Here is a 17,382-nt window from a genome sequence, read left to right on the forward strand (position 1 = left end):
TGCATATTGACAGAAGGGAAAATCTACCGCACATTGTACGTATGTCATAACTGGGGGCCCTAAAATTATTGGAGGGGCAGGGGAGACACAACCTTAAGAAGTTGTGAAATACCACATTTTAACCTAACCTGTATGCACATATGGGGGTATTTTGTTTCACGCCTCAGAAATAAATTGGTGAGCTCTTTTAAGACATCTGCAGAGTATGCTACTGCAACTGTTGGGGATAGTATCAATAAATCAATGGTGCATCCGCGTCTTGAATGCTGTGTCTAATTTTGGTCTTGTTTTAGAAGGGACACAGCAGGAACCAAAAGGATGTGGAAAGGATGGTAGAAATGACTAAAGGCATGGGTGAAAATCGACGCAGAATAGCGACCGGACTTGAAAAAAAGACTAGAAGAGTCATATAGGACGGGCAGATAAAGAAAAATGGTTTGGAGAGTATAAATTATTCTTTCCGACAAGGCAGTAAGAAGGAAACGAAGCAGACGGTGCATAGCCAGGAGCCCCGCGGCAGCAGGAATCGCGGCTTTCCCCGGGCAGCCCCGGCACAGCGGTGTCCGCAGCCGCATTACGGTCCGGGCTCTGCCGGAGCGGTGCCCGGCCGGGCACGGGAGCTCCGAGCGGGACTCCGCAGCGCCCCTCGCCGCGGCGTCTGGGCGCCAGCCCCCCGCTCCGCTCCCCATCCTTCCCTCGACCCCGAGGGGCGGCCCCGGGAGCCCTGGGGGCGGGCGGGGGGGGGCCGTGCCGCTGACGTCGGGTTTGCAGCAGCCCCGAGCGGCAGCGGGCGGGCGGGCGAGCCCCAGCCCCCGCCGCCGCCCGGTGCTGCGGCAGAGGGCGGCGGGCCGGGAGCCGTGCCGGGGGCAGCGCCAGGATGTAGGCGCGGGGCGGCGGGGAGGCGGCTGCGGGCGACGGGCTCGCCATGAAGAAGCACTCGGCCAGGGTGGCCCCCCTCAGCGCCTGCAACAGCCCCGTCCTCACCCTCACCAAAGTGGAAGGTAAAATCACGGCGCTGGGAGCGGGACGGGGGATGCCGCCACGGAGGATGCTCCGGGGCCACCGGGTACCGAGATGCAGCATGTTCTGGGCAACCGGGTACCGAGTTGCAGGATGCTCCGGGGCCACCAGGTATCTAGATGCAGGATGCTCCGGGGCCACCGGGTACCGAAGCGCAGGATGCTCCGGGGCCAGCGGGCACCGAGACGGGGGATGCGCCGGGGCCGCTGGGTACCGAGACGGGGGATGTTCCGGGGCCACCGGGTACTGAGACGGGAGGATGCTTCGGCGCCACCGGCTACCGAGACGGGGGATGTTCCAGGGCCACCGGGTACCGAGACGCAGGATGCTCCGGGGGAATCAGGTGCGGTGCCGGGGCGATGCCCGGCGGCTGAGGGATGCGCGACCCCGCAGCCGCCGGGCATCGCTGGCGCTTTCCTCCCCAGCACTCCAGAGGCAGAGGTTCTCTCCTGCAGCTCCTCTTGGGGCCCGGGAGCAGCCGCCGAGCTCCTAGGCAAGTACCTGTCAGGCGAGAGCCCTGGCAGGAGAGAGGGAGGATGCAGGACAGACTGGAGCCCCGATGGGAGGAACGCAGTGGACTTGAAAGAGGGATATAGTACCGGCAAATTAAGAAAAATTATTTGGGGAGTGTAAATTATCCTTTCCGGTAAGAAGGAAATTGTGGGACGTGTCCCTGCGCATCGCGGAGGGGTTGTAACTGTATTATCTTTAAGGTCCCTTCCAACCCAAACTATTCTATGAAATGAAGCAGACCATGGAAAGCTACGCGCCCTCTTCATACAGCATCCCAACCATCTGTCCTTACCTCTAGCTGCCAATCCAGATATATAGTAGCAGTGGGCTTGGGGCTCTGTGGCCAGGGGGGACATTAGGAGCCTGAGAACAGTGGGGGGATTGGCAGACCTTCAGGGACCACAAGGGCTTTTGGAGACTTTCAGGGATCGTGGCTGGGGACCTGCCAAAGGGCAATGATGTGGTCGGGAGGGTTTCCCAGAGAACTCTGAAACTCTGGGCATAGCCAGTGGGGAGGTCTGGGTCAAGGAGCTGCAATCTTGGGTAGAAACCTACCTGTAGACCATGTCCTGGAGAGGGAGAGCAGGTGAGATGGAGGGGGGTGATGCAGAAGCAGGAGAAACAGAAGGAGGGTGCTGGTCAGGAAGAGGAGTGCATCAGAGGAGTGTATAAGGAGCTCAGTTCCCGAAGGAAGGGCAAAGAGGAAGCCACTGATTTGGAGGATCCACTGGGTGATGTGGTAGTTGGTTGAAGGAATATGGTTGGTGAGAGCAAAAATGTTGGCTTAGAGGAATGGAGGGAGGAGAGGCAAAAAGGGATGAGCAAGATGAGGCAAAGAAGAACAACTCAAAAAAAGGAAATGATTGAACAAGTGGAGGTAAAATATGAACGTGAGACTCCATAGAAAGCTCATGAAGAAGAAAAGCAAGATTGAAAAGCTGAGCAAAGAGGAAAAGATGGTAGCAACAGCTCTGTAGACGAGAAAGTGAGAAAATGCAGAAATGCCCAAGGAGAGGAAGGAACTAAAATCAGCAAGTAAAAGTGGAAAATCATGAGTACCTAAAGGCTGGTTTTTTTCAGTTCATGGAGAATACAGCTGTTGCATTCCCCCAAGATATGAACCACCTGCTGTAGAGGTAGGAAAGGAGATCTCAGTATTCTGGCCGAAAGAAGAAGTCTCTTCATTACACTGTAATTACAATAAAAGCTCTCGGAGTTAGCCCTGTGCACAGTAGAGTGTTTTTCTCAAGACTGGTGTTGGAGGCTCTTCTGGGCAGGAAGTACATCTCCCTTTCTTTTGGTGCACTGCATATGCTTTATGAATCATAAATAATAATAACCCACCAGGTTCCAGCTTTGAAATATGGGTCATCTCATTCCTCTTCTACCAGTTCAAATACAGTTTATTGCCTGTCTTATATAGCAACAGAAGCAGTGCAGTCTCTCCCTGTGACATAAAATAGAATCCTTTCAAGCATTTCTATGCCTGCTCTGCATACCAGCTCTCAGATACCCTGTCGCCACCCACCAGGGACTTTGTTGACCTAGTTGGACTTTCTCTTCTTTACTTCAGATTCTTTTTTACTTTATCATTAGTGGCAAAATCTAAATTGCCTTGCGGATGTATGATAGGGCCCAGAAGTTGTACAGAGGCAGGTGGGAGTTACATTTTCTGTACACTTCTTTTTAATGAAACAGACTGGCTTTGTTTGAGAGCTTCTCTTTCCAAATCAATTGACAACATTTCCTTTCAAACTACTATTGACTACTGTTGCCAAATGGCATTTAAAGCCATATGAAAAAGCCGAGATGTAGTTAATAGGTAAAAATAAAGGAGTAGGCATACCGTGGACTGCTTGCTTCCCTTAGTCCAGCAGCCATACCTCTGGCAAAGATTTGTCTTCCTGAAGTTCTCTGGTACTCCAAGTCTCTTCCAAAGCTGTAACCAATGCTGCAACCAATGCTGCAAAAGTAAGACAGCAGAAGGTTTCCTCTGCTTTGTAGTTGTGATTATTTTCTCCCCTATCAACCATTATCGAAGCATTTCAAGTATCTTTGGCAGAAGTGCTGGCAATATGTCTCACTCTAGGATAGTTAGCCAAGAGGAGTTTTTCATTGATATGCATCGCTGTAAGGCCTTCCAGCATTCCCTCTATTTTCCTGTCGGTGCAGTAGCTTCTTTCCTTTAAAAGGGAGATAGGGACTTTGTGCTCCTGCAGAAGCGTGACTGCCATTTCAGATTTTTTCAGAGATTGAATCATCAGTATGCTCTGAGCCTGCTGTACCAGCACTTCTCAAGACAACTGTATCTACATGCATCATTCAGGCATGCAGTAACCATACCATGTCTTTTCTGTGCCTGGTACTGTTGCACACACTTCATATTTTGAGAAATGTAGGCTCAGTACCTGATTTGTGCTTGTTCATCTTTCTGTTGTTGTTTTCCTCACCAGTTTCTATCCATACCACAGTGGCCATTCCTCTTGGACTAGTCAACTTACTGTTTTCACCCTATTTGTACGTGAAAGCACGGTGTACTTTGCGGACTGATTTCCCTTCCTTGAGAAGGTGGATATTTCCATCCCTGCTCTGCATCTTGGGATCTTCCAGAGACAGGTAACGTCAGCTTTCGTGAGGAGCTGCAGGGAAATCACTTTGCCAGAGAAAACCCATCCTCCACTTAATTAGCCCCTTTTTAGAGCTATTTATTCCCAGGCTTCCAGCACCAAGGAAGTGGTATTGCAGCATCCCTGTATAGCACATTTCCTCTGTTATAGCACTGTTCTGTCAGGAAGAGTGACTGGTGATATTCAGATTTCCTTAGAAGGCAAATTATACCTCTCTGCTTTCAATTATTACACTTAAATATCTAAACTGAGTTGCTGTGGAACCAGAGTCTGCCACATGCTCAGCTGGAGTAACCTTGTCTGTATCGCTGGTGTTGCAGGGAATTTGCACAAGTACAAATGAGAAATTAATTTGGCCTTTAGTATTTTTGCATGCCTGCAGGGAAATGATCACAAGCGTATCAACACTGTAATCACTTTAATAATAAATCTTTTTCACTTCTTTAGCAAGCACAGACTGAAGATCCCAAGCACAGCAAAAGCTTTCATGAGTGGCTGATTCTTTGAGAGATGCAATTCTTATTATCCTCATAATGCAGATGGAGCAGCTGAGAAACTGCAGAATGAAGCAACTTGCCTAAAAACAGGCAGTACATCTTTTCACTGACCAGGCAAGATAAGACCTACAATTGATAGGAATGGACACCCAAACTTCCCACACGTGTTTTCTGGCCATGGGAGGGCACTGTCACAAATTGATGCAATAGGGGTGGGAGAAGACTTTTTTTACTGAAATCTGTGACTTCAGGTTCCTACTACAACTTCCTTTTCGGGAAATAAGCTCAAATGCTGCATGAATGTATCTCTTAGTAAATCGCTTGCAAACTGTGTAATCGCTAGCAGTGTTCTACGGTAGCATCTAAAGGTTTTGGTAGTCAGGTAGTGCTTGTTTGTACTTTGAGCACTGTGAAAATCTCATCCAGGAAGTAGCACTTGGAGAAGCAAGAATGAGGCTCTCTGGTCTTTCATGTGAGAGCTGTACGTTATAGAAATAGGCAGTGCTAATGCATTCTAGAATACAGAAGCAGCTGAAGAGCGGGAGAGACAAGTGGTTTGGTGGCTCAGCCAGGGATGTGGGTTTGTGTGTACTTCCCGACTGAAGTGGTCTTTACAAGGAATATGTGTGCTGGCTTCTGCAGGGAGTCGTTCGCAAAATCTTCACTTTTGATCAGCCTGTATGCCTGCGTCTTTACCGTGGGTACTGAGTGTTAAATGCATCTAGGCACTAATGACACTCTGGCTTTGCCCCAGGGCAACTTTTGCCCATTTTTTCTCTTCCTTGCAGTATTTTCAATTAACACAACAGTGTATTTGAGCACATACCCAAGATCTTGTTCAAAAGGCATGAGTTTTTTGTTGCGTAACACCTGACTCCCTTCCCAAATGGCACCATGCTCTCTTAGGCTTTAAACAGCCTCAAAATGAGCCACTCTTAGCTGTCTGAAGCTTACTCACTGGGGATTCCCACCAACTCATCTTTGATTGTGTCCCACTGGTTGCTTCATGTACCATCTGCCTGTGCAAACTCATAAGCTATAGGTTTGGAGGTGACTCATTATTTCTGCACTGTATGTCCCCTCCTCAAATGATAAAAAAATAAAATTAGGCCATTTTGATGTTACTAAATTAATGTCGGAGCAGGAGCTTTAATGCATCATGAAGCAGAAATATAAGTTATTAAAGATATATCCAGGCTTCCTTACTTTAGTGTCTGAAATGATCCAATATATATACACTATGGACAAACAATAGTTTCATTTACAGTGACAGAACTTAAGAATAACAGCAACCATTCGATCATCTTGTCAGACCTTCTGCAGATCACAGGCTGTTTACATTTCATCCACTTACTCCTAAATGAAGCAAGGTGCATTTTCTAGTCATCTTGCATCAATTTAGGCATTTGCACTCAAAAAATAAGCAGATTGCTAATGAGAATTTGGAACAAGAACTAGTAAAAAGTAAATATTAAGTCATCAAAATGCATCATTCGTTGTCTCCTATTTTCATTTTATAATTCTTGTAAAAGAAATTTTGTCCCTCCTACGTAATGGCTGACCATCACAGACAGTAGGATTTGTAACATAGAAGCAGTTCAGTATGAGTGACAGATTTTGGAAAAGACTGATAGTTCATCATAAAAGTCTATGATAGCTCAACATGAATTCCCAAGCAATTTCCCATTATTAACCTCGCATATAGCATTATTTATGTTGTAGCTTTCCTAGCACATCATACTCAGCGCAGCACATATACTAAGCAGCTCCCTCCACTTGGCTGGAGTACTATCGTCAACCTTCCGTTCACATCCCAGTTAATCTTTGTTAATTATAAACTGTGAGATGCCACTGCAGACCTGGATAGCATCCTGGAGAGCAGGAATTTGGCCAATAAATAAATTTACTTTGTAATCTTCACTGAGTTTTGCTGGCAGCCACTGCAGCATAAGATCAAAGGCAGCAGGAAACAAGGCTTTTTTAGCAGCAGATATGGTTTACTTTCAGGCAGAGCTACCTACCAAATGTGTAGGCACCATGTATTGGAGAAGCCAGGTATCACCCCCAGAGTTAATTGCCCAGTTCCAGGAACTTGGATCCACTCTACCTGGACGTAATGCAGGGGTATCTAGCTTGGAAATTTTGGAAGTCCAGCTCACAGCAGGAATTTTGCCATGGGATTTGGCAGACTTTGATTATGTAAAAGTTATTTGTTGGCTCTTCTAGAAGTAATAGGTATACATTTTGCTCAGTATCACTATTTCTGGCCAAAGTCTTCCTCAAATAAAAAAAAAAAAAAAATGTGAGCCCCATAGTTAGCATGAATTCACTAACCTCTTAATATAAATAGCTGTATATATGTACTGTTATAAATGTGCTATTTATGTTAGTATAATTACTTGAATTCTCTTGGAGATAAAACTATTATTCAAGAAAGATGTGTGGCGCTCAAACACCTGACTAATTAATACAGTAATTGCCTGCAGAGAGTCTAGTCTGTCTTTTTCACTAGATCATCTCTCAAAAGCTTTTTTGGGGATGAAATTTGCCCAGACCCTGATCAAAATTTGCCCAGAACACATTTTTAGTCATAGCTTACTTTTGTTATAATGGAAGTTCTCCTTCCACAGAGATGCTGGTCTCCTCAAAGTAAATCACGAAACTCCCAGTGGCCTTGCCAGGTCACTCACTGTAAGCTCCAGTCCAATTTTTATGCAAGAAGGGAATGCAGAGTAAAGAAAACATATGTATATATTTTTCCATACTGTCAGGGATATGTATCTTATAATCATGATATTCTTTATATGCTTTTATAGCTGTTACTTTCCAGTACCAAAATGCTGATGTTGTAATAAGCACCCAGTATCTTCCATTTTCACTCTGGACTCCAGTCATGCATTCTGATTAATAATAAAAAGGACAGTATTTAGGGGAACTCCCCACTTGGAAAAATTCAAAGTGGAATACAGTATTTTAATGAGGCTCATTCAAATGCAATAATTTTAATGGAATTACTAAGCAGTTGTCTCTGAAGAGAAATTAAATGGATTGAAGTCCAAATTGCTGCAGTATGGAGTTGATAATTTTTCAGCTCTTTCTGTATTACTAACTGGAATTAGAATATAAATTTTGCAGGAAGCGTTGCTGGAGTGTTTGACAGAGGGAGAAAGGCATGTGTTTGCTAAGGAGGAGAATTTAGCATATCTTCATCAAATATGTGCAGATCATTTAATTCCAACTCTTAGCAAGCTTAGGTATGATGTTTAGCACAGGATAAAACAGGAATTAATATATGATAGCCAGTGGTGATAGAACACAGTATATCCATGAGTAATACTTTAGGATTTGGGTGTATCTGTTACTAGAAACCTATGCTTATTCGGTGCAAGTTAAGCTACATGGATGATCTGGTGGTATCAGTGATCTGGAACAGATTTCCACAGCCAAGGTAACAGGAGAATCATCTTGATGATTCACCCTGCTGAAATTATGGTGAGATGATCAGATAAGTCTGAATAGCCTGCATGGATTATTGTAGCATTTTATTTTGTATAATTAGTTGATTTATATTATGAATTCCAATAGCAAGAGGATCTGAACTCAGAATGCATTTATCTTGCTTTGAATCTGTGTTCATGCAGTTTTACCCATTTCCAGATACTTACATCCCTTATTCTGTAGCCCCAAGCAAATGCAGACCTTCTGACCTAGTAGGTTAATACCCTGTTTTTGTTCTTGAAAATAACCTCTACTGTGGATTTTAAAACTATCTGCTTTATTGATTTAGTCTTAATTTAGTCATGCCGTTCCATGATCAAATTAAGTAAAATTATTTTTGTCTGTTACTGTAAAAGCCAGGTATTTAAAGAGAGCGCTTTAAACTTTTACGGTTTCCCAAATAGCATCTAAAAATCCATATGTGCAATGCCATTTTGACCAAATACTCTCATTTAAAAGCTGATTTAATAAAGGTTTATGGGATTTTGTCATTTTTCCATTACAACACATTAATTGCTATTAATTAAAAAATACAATATTGGTCCATTAGACCTTCAGCACCAACCATGACTGGAAACTTAGGGAAATGTGCACAAACCTAAACTCATTCAAACACTAAGCATTGTGGTCCCACCTGCCAACCACCCACAGAGACTCGCCCTTTCCGTGTAGGAACCTAATAGCAGTTTCCTCAAAAATCACGTGCATAGCTGACATATGGGGCCCGACCAAAGGTCCATTCGATCCTGTCTCCAGCTTGGTGGAATTGATCAGGAAGATGTATTTTCTAGCCTGAGATGCATCTCTTGCAGTGTGGGTGTGCTGACAGCTGCAGTAGGAGACAACATTTTTTTTCTGTTGTCTGCTTTGTTCCTAGTAATTTTTGGCAGTTATTTTGCTTTATTGGCTTCTTCTGAACACCAGGTTGCCCTTTCTGTGGAGAGGTCTGTGAAGGGCTCAGGATCCCTGGTGGCAATGGCCAGAGCCCACTGCTGAGTGTGCAGCATGTGGATTGTTTACTCCTACCCACACCACACTTCTCCATCTGCCAATTTATGACCCAGTCACGTAGCCTCTTTTCCCTCACAGCTGGCCCTTACCCCGATGACCTGCCTAACTTCACATCGTCGGGAAATTTTTGTCACCTCACAGATCGACCTCTTGCTCAGGTTACCTCTGGTTATGGTGAAGATTGCAGGTCCCACAACAGACGATGGCACAGCTTCAGCGGCTTCCTGCTTTGCTGTATTTATGCCTCACTGATTTCCTATCTTGTACCAAACCTTTTATCCATTCCAGCACCTTCCCTGGTTCCTTGTTATCTGTAAGACCCTTTGGAGTGGGTTTTTGTAAGATGCCTCTTAGAAACCTAGAAAGGGAAAGTCCATCTCTTTTATCAACATGCCTGTTGACCCTTGTCAGAGGACACTAGTGAGGCTGCAGGATGAATAATCTAGCTTCATCAGTAGATAATGCTGAACAGACACCTGTGCTTTATGTAATGCTAAGATGCCTGTTCTTCACTATTGCTCACTCTTTCTAGCCCTGACTTCTCCGTTTTAGAGTTGAATTGGCAGCTAAGTGACTGATCCCTTTCCTTCAAAAAGTGGAGGTGGAGTGTGTGCTCCTCTTCAGTAGCTCAGTGTGTAGAGCAGCCTCCCATCCCCTGTGCTAGAAGGAGCAGGGATCCTGTCTGCTCAAATGGATGCCCTAATCCGCAGGCCTTCAAAGGCCAGGGCAACCCAGGTATCAGCAAAGCTGGTCTGCTTGAAATAGAAAACATCCTTATTTATTTGCTCAGAGGAGAAAAAATGAGGCTCTAGGCCTTGCTCCAATGACTATTTCAAATATAGAATGGGAATATTTCTTGAAGATGACTCTTAAGATGGGAGATGGAAACTCTCAAATGTGTCTTTTTTTCACAGGATGAGGGACGCTTCAGCTGTTTTTTAACAGATTAGGTCAAAAGTCCTGGACAACTAAATAATGCATGGGTGGTGTGGTAGACAAGAATGCGATAAGAACACTTTGAGGAGTTTGGGAGTCTGCTACTGAGGCAAATAGCATTGCAAATAGCAGAAAACCACCACCAGAAATCATCATGTGTGTTCTTAGATATGTTTGTGACTGATAGGTAATTGCATTGAAACTAATGGTCTCCAACTGATCTCTCTGTGTAGTTAAGTATTGGATGAAGAGGAAGTCACACAGCATTCCAGGCTATGAGAACATACCTCATTTAGGGTCCAGTTCCAGTCCTCCTGGATGTCACAGATTTGTCGAGATCTAACCACACTGAGGATTATGCACTGTCTTACAAGACTTGCCTCAGCTCCTTTTCCCTTATTTATGATAAGCATATAATACAGGTTTTACAAACTTGTTCTGTGCAATGCCCAAGCATCCACAGAACATCTGAGAGGCTGGAAAAATGGAAGTGCCTTGAGGATGGCTCATTTGTAATTGTCATAGAGACCTGGGAGGATTCTTCCTTTTGTGTTTTCCAGAAGCCTGATTGAAAGAGCTGTTTAAGAATTGCTTGCGTTGAAGCACAGTCGTAGCCTAGGGAAGCTGGGAGTTATCTTTAGGCATGTGTTTCAGTCCCTAATAGGCAGGACCTTAGCCTGTGAGGGTCACTTTCTCATTCTGAAGGGTTGGCAAGGACACACAGTGTGTTTGTAAGACATTTTTTACTTACCTGCTGAGTAGATGGCAACAGCTAAAGCAGTTTGTTGGTGACAGTTAAATATGTTTGTGTGGCGGGGCCCAGCTCTGAGCCTACCAGTGCTGTCTGCGGTGGCTTCCTCTGTTCCTGAGAGCAGCAGTGGAGAGGTGGGACTCATCTCACCCAGCTTCAGACACCTACTTCTGAGCTTGTCGCCCGAGACTGTTTAGAGCTCGTGGAGAGAAACAAGCGCTTGGAGAGGGTGATTCATCTGGCTTGTTTTAATCGTCTACTTAGGAGAATATAAATCGTGCTATGGAAATGTCTTTTTTTTGTCTACTAGCTATGCAGAAAGTGCAAATGACTGTCTCAGATATACAAGTCTGCATAGCAGATGTCTCAAACTGAGAAGGCAAATGTCACTCTTGGTTTTTATCAGTATTACATTTTTAACATATACAGTGAGGTACAGTGTGGTGCTGCGGTAAGTCTTTAACTGGCTAGCTGTGCACAGGAGTCTTAAGCTTTAAAGGAGTTTTGAAGTGGTCTGGACAGGCTATTTGAAGGCGTTACCACTGCTAGTGGGGATTTTCTCTAACCTAGTGCAAGCATCTGTAGTCAGTAAGAGTGTTAGGAATGGTTGGACTTGATGACCCAGTGGGTCCCTTCCAACCTAGTGATTCTGTGATTCTATGGCATTTTCCTTGCGTGGGGTATGTTGTGTCTTCCAGTGTCTGTTTTCTTCCATGATCTCAACTGGGAGAGAGGAGCAAGTAGCTCAGGTTTAAATGTCCCTACCAAAGGTATCTGAAGACAGCTGAGAGGGGTTTTATCCATAATCGAGTAAACGGAGTTGTTTTCTGAGGTTGAGGATCCCTGCGGGTAATCACACTGGCAGCAGCATTGGAGGTGATTTCCTTGCGTTATTTCTGAATGCCGTAGGACAGAGGTTGGCTGAAAGAGAGGGAGGGAAGAGTGGTTCCAGTTGGGATTTACGAAACAGGAAAATGAATGAAGAAAGGGAAGAGTTTAAAGCCAAATTTACTAAAAGCAAGATAGGCATTTTTGCTTTAGCTCAGCATCTTGATTTATTCTCTTGGGGGCTTCAGTAGCATACAGAGCAGTCTGCTGCAAGGGGTAAAGGAAGAAACCTATTAAAAGTCTGGAGAAGGATGTCCAGAAATAAAATTCTTAAGTGTCCTGTCTCATCCATTTTGAAAAGCCCCTTTGCCTTCTTTAAATTCATGTGCATTCTGTTGCCAGCTGGCCCTTGAGTAATGTTTGAAAGAGAGCGAGGTGTTTCTCATCCATGTGTAGGTTTGATGTCATCCCGTCTGTGCACCTGCAACTTGGGTGACAAAAACTGTTCCCATGGGGAGGGACGGGGCAGGGAAAGGTACAGCTTTGGGTGTTATGCATGCCAGCTGGCAGGCAAATCCCCAGCATGGTAAATAGGAGGATGGGCCGACATGGGTGTACATCATCTGTAGCGTCCACCATTTCCAAAGACAGTCTGTCTTGGGGCACAATACATCCCAGGTATCCTCAAGGACAGTGCCACATCTACTGGAAGAGGCTGGGCCCATTTGGTGTTTAGCCCTAAGGCAGCACAGGAGATTATAAGGCGCGATGCAATTTCACTGACAGATAGTTAAAAGAAGTCTCATCTGATAATTACTAATCACCGGGTCAGTGATTTTTACCCCAAAATAAGGGGCCCATCATCTTGAAGCCCATTATGCCTAGGATAAGTTTTTACTCCATCCAGCAAGTTAATGCATCCAGAGAATGAGCACCCCTAGAAACGTAAGTCTCAAACTGCAAGATCACTTCAGAAGCGATACATGCAGTATTGCCTTCACTGAAAATAAATGTTTCAATTGGTGTATATAACACAAAATTAACTTTATGTGGCTTCAGCCCTTATCGGGGAGAAGGTCCTCACTGATGGCTGTTGTGGGGTGTCCATCAAACACTGTGTTATTTTATCTTGAATATCTGGTGCATCAGATGGTATAGTTGTGATCTTCTCCCTTTTCAGTGATTGCCAGAACTATTGGGCCGGAGGAGCGGACGTTATCTTGCTGTCTCAGTGATCAATTCTTATTTTAGAAAAAATAGCACCACTTCAGTGTTGTGATTCAGAGCACCTATGTGTCTTGGGATATCATATACTCTGGTGGCTTGAGGCAAGTTCCCTAGTGTTAAATATCTTCTGCAGGAGTGTTTTAAATACTAGTTTCCTGCTTCCTGGGAGAATAACTGCAGAGAAGACAGGGACAGCTTTTAGCCCGCTCTCTATCTTGTAGTTTTGCCCACCTCTCCAAGTAGTTGCAGAGATGTAAGCTGAGTGGAGGAATGCACAGTCTCACAAATCCCTCCTAAGCTCTCACTTGGCACCTTGGCTGCCTAGATTCGAGGTTTTTTCTATGCTCAGCTCTCCCCTCAGTCTCTGGGAAAGACACTGGTGTTTGTTAGGGTGTATGAAGTGTTTGGTGTTCTAGCAACAACACCCAGCAGAAAAACTTGGAAGGAAATGAAAAATTCAGTGATCATTGCAGGTTTTTTGTGGTGGTCAGTGAAGAGAGCACTGGCAGCTGCCAATTACATGGTGAAGTTAAAAGAAATCAGTGTACCGTTGTTTGGTAAACTGAACCCTGACAGGTCTGTGAAGCGAGTGAGGAAAGAAGCATTAGTTACAAACAATGTATTAAAAATAAAATGTATTGTAATTATTTTGAATGAGCTAGGGGTGCACAGGCATTTTTTTTTTTCGATTCTGGTTTCTTCTAACATCTAGCAGGTAGCTTGTAACCTTTCATTACGTGTTAATGCAAAGTCATGTTAACTTTGGGTAATTCATTGGCCTGCTGGTGCATCTCCCGTTATGTGGGAAACTGTCCACACAATCTTCTGTTGAAAACTGAAATAAGCTGAGAGATCAGCAATATCCCCACCTCTCTTAAGGCCACTCAAAGAGACTAGATGCTTATACCTTTGCTGCTGTACACTCTTTTTAGATTTCAAGATATCAGAGGCCACAGTTTTTCCTGTGATAAAATACGGCTTTACTAGGCAGCCTAATGGTACTCTTAGCTGAGATCATGCATTTCTTATCTGTGAAGAAATAATTAAGTAGTTGTCTCCATTAGATAAACCTTTAATAGAGTATTGGCTCATATAAATACAAATATAGATTAATCTGAAATAAGAGATTTTAAGAGATTTTGCATTCCAAATACTGATTTTCACCAGGATAAGGAAAGTTTTGGAAATGAAAGGATCTCTCTTAGTCTGCCTTAAACATATATAAATGTTTAGCAATAATATAGTCTCTTATTGGCCTGGCTGTACTTAGAATTCTCTTTTCACATTTCAGTGCATGCAGTGACCTCCGGACACTTTTGAAGTTGTAGGTTCCTGGCTTTCAACATTAATCATTATACTATTACATCCTCCTTCAAGTCAATGGGCCAACTAAACCGAAGTCAGACTTGAACAGAAATCACTGCTGAGTGTTGCACATGGGTGACTGATGGCTTTAGCAGATGTTGAATGAGGTGAATGCAAGAAAAGCAGATGAAAGCCCTAAAGGCAGTGACCTGCTGCTAAGGCCTGTCAGCTTGTTTTGATCTCTATAGGAGCTGAACCACCTAACCTCACTTCTCTCATTCATTCACAAGCTGGATACAGTATCTGCCATTACTGGTAGTATAGCAGGGCCATAACAGTTTATGTTTAAGGATGTAAGGGGCAAGGTATTAATAGAGAAATTTCCACCAGCGTGCTAGTCTTAGTTATACCAGGGCAGAGTTCCCGTACAGTCTTATTTCGTGCAGAATTCAAACTAAAAAAAATCAGGGTTGTCTCATCTGAAATGCTCTTCAGGGCAGTCTGTGGGTTGGTCTAATTTTTGCCACCTGGTTACAGCCTCAGGAGAGCAGTTTTGCTAGGGATCACTGAAAAATTTGGTCATCCAAGTTCAGTATTAGTCATGCTATTTATGTTGCAGTGGTCATGCTTAACTGAAGGATTAAATACATTGTCTCCTTTCTCCTTTGAGAAGCGCCATATTCCATAAATTGCCCAATTCTGCATTTTCCAAGACAATAGTAATTCCAAGTGGTATTGTAATCCCCTTTGCTGCTTTATTAAGCTGAATGCCGTATTTTTCATTCATTTACGTATCCTAACAGCATCAGTTTAAGTGGTGTGTTACGCCTTTCTATGTATATCAGAGCAACATGTAATTTTCATTTCCATTTTACGTGGTGACTCCTAAATCTAGAGGTGATAATTATTATTTGGATTGTAGTCGTGCCTCAGTTGAATCAGAGGTTTTGTAGTGATCTAAAAATGAAGGACATTTTGTGGCAAGATCTGTTGCGAGGGGGTTTGCTGGCAAAACCTCCCTGTGACTTCAGAAAGGACGAGAATTTGAAAACTGAAGTGCAACCTGGATTTCCTTAGTAAGCCTTGTGTTTTTCTCTCCATAGGGGATGAGCGCTCCCGGGAGTCTCCAGCCCCAGCCGAAGCACAGATGCAAGCTGGGGCAGAAGGCGGTGGAAGGGTGAACCGCTGTTGCTGGAAATGCTCTGTGACGCAACTCAAGAAGATTTTCTGGGGTGTGGCCGTGGTCCTGGGTGTCTGCTCCTCCTGGTCGGGGTCAACCCAGCTAGCAAAACTGACCTTTAAGAAATTCGATGCACCCTTCACTCTAACGTGGTTTGCAACAAACTGGAACTTTTTATTCTTTCCTTTGTATTATCTTGGACATGTTTTTAAGTCAGCTGAAAAGCAGTCTCCAAAGGAAAGATACAGGTAAGGGAGCTTTTTAATTTTTTTTCTCCTGCAGATCTTGCATGCTGCTCTACATCCAGCAGACATTTTACTCAGGTCAATCAATTAAATCAAATTTCTGTTTGCGTCCCACTCTAGGTTTGCTAAAGGATGTTCTGGATTCATTGTGTCCTATGCTAGGTAGTATGTTATTATTCTTAATACCATTTCACTCCAACAGTAAGAAATCCAGATTTATTTCAAATACATATTAATTATATAATGAAAGTCCATTATTAATGTCTTCTTCCTCTACTCACAGCTAACTTTTTAAGGCAGTCTCTGAGTGAGCTAAATAAGCTTTTCGTTTCCAAATTCAGGACTAGTGCAGTGCCTTGAATTGCTAGGTAAGAAGTACTGCAGTATTTTCCTGGCATTACACCCCTGACATCAAAGACCAAGGTCTGATCCTCGTTAAACTCGAACCGTTGCGTTTATTTCTGAGAGGAAGTGCAGTCATAACCAAAGGCAGCACTTTGTCTTCGGCACACCTTGTCTTTACAGCAAGCCAAACCCACAAAGCCTGAAGCACTCATGGAAAAACCCTGAGTGCCCATCCGCTGTGACGGGCTGAGGATACTCTGGCTGCTTGAAGGAGTGCCTCTTGGTGAGTGCTTCTTCATCTCATCTCATTTTGGCCTGAGACGTATCTGGGACAGATGGGATGACTCAGCCATCAAGATGTCTTATGTCAGAGAGCTTCCCTATACATGGAAGGATGTGAACAATGTTTTCCCCTTCTGTTACACAGTGGGGCTCACAGCCTTTTAATGAAGAAGCTCAGAAGGTAAACAGTAAGAAATACACATTTCTTAGCTTTCAGCTGCACAACAGTGAAGTAGAAACTTACTACAGGAAAAATGTAAGAAAATAGGGCAGTCAGAAAATGCTCTCCCTCGGATGAGTAGGATTAAGATTATAAATGCTGAAATTTTGCTGCTTAGCCATCGTTACAGCTTCTTCACCTTCTGTGTCATTTGAGGCTGCAGATAAAGGAATTTCACTGTTCACTGCAGGTTCTACAGCAGTATTAAGAAGTTTTAAAGGCATTTTAATAAAATGCCATATTTCCTCTACTTCAGTCTTCAGTATATGTTTGTTGTTTACAGCAAACGTAGTTGCTTCAGAAATGAGGGAAGTATGGAGGTCAGAGAAAGCAACGGTTAGATCTAAAACCAGTAACAAATGCTAGCCCAAAACAACTCCATTTTCATTTCTTTAGGTTTTAAGTATTTCTCTTTCCAGCTGCTCTCAAGTAATGTTTTAAATACTGCTGAATTCTGGGGTGAGCGGTTGCGGTTTGCCAGATCCCTGGGGTTAAAACCAGAACATCACGCTCTTTGTTGCTGCAGTTAATTGATATGGTTGGTAGTTTTATGTCTTCCATTTAATTAAATGATGGCTGAGTTGAAGAGCAGGTGCAAGCCCTGCAGCCTGTTTGGGGTGCAGGGGGATGTCATTACAAGGAAGCTTGCAGCAGGCTTAGTAAAGAGTGTGCATTTGTGTGTCTGACCGGCAGGTGGAATAGGGTTAATTTACAGAGTTTTTTCTCAATGTCAGATTAGACTTGGGCATTTGGAGGTTTGGTCACTAGCTTTGCTGCAGATTTGTTTTGTGGTTTTAAGCAAATCACTACAGACTTTCTATTTCCTTATACTCTCTGTTTGTTTCAATGAGGCAGTCCTTCAGAGGGAGTTCTGTCCCTTATCGTGTGTTTATGTAA

At 43.9% G+C, this 17,382-nt stretch overlaps 1 protein-coding gene across 2 annotated transcripts in view; it reads left to right on the plus strand.

Annotated features, from left to right (window-relative positions):
• The window catches only part of SLC35F3 (solute carrier family 35 member F3), a 178,131-nt gene that overhangs the window by 114,976 nt on the left and 45,773 nt on the right, over positions 1-17,382 (plus strand). The window contains exons 1-2 of one of the 2 annotated variants that reach the window (XM_054062670.1): positions 774-1,001; positions 15,317-15,641. In XM_054062670.1, the coding sequence (XP_053918645.1) occupies positions 926-1,001; positions 15,317-15,641 (401 nt within the window). In that variant the 5' untranslated portion in view covers positions 774-925. Of the gene's footprint in view, positions 1-773; positions 1,002-15,316; positions 15,642-17,382 lie in introns of those variants that run through there. The other variant, XM_054062669.1, reaches the window with a different exon arrangement.

The sequence above is a fragment of the Cuculus canorus genome, chromosome 3 (genome assembly GCF_017976375.1).
Source record: "Cuculus canorus isolate bCucCan1 chromosome 3, bCucCan1.pri, whole genome shotgun sequence".
Taxonomy (NCBI): Eukaryota; Metazoa; Chordata; class Aves; order Cuculiformes; family Cuculidae; genus Cuculus; species Cuculus canorus.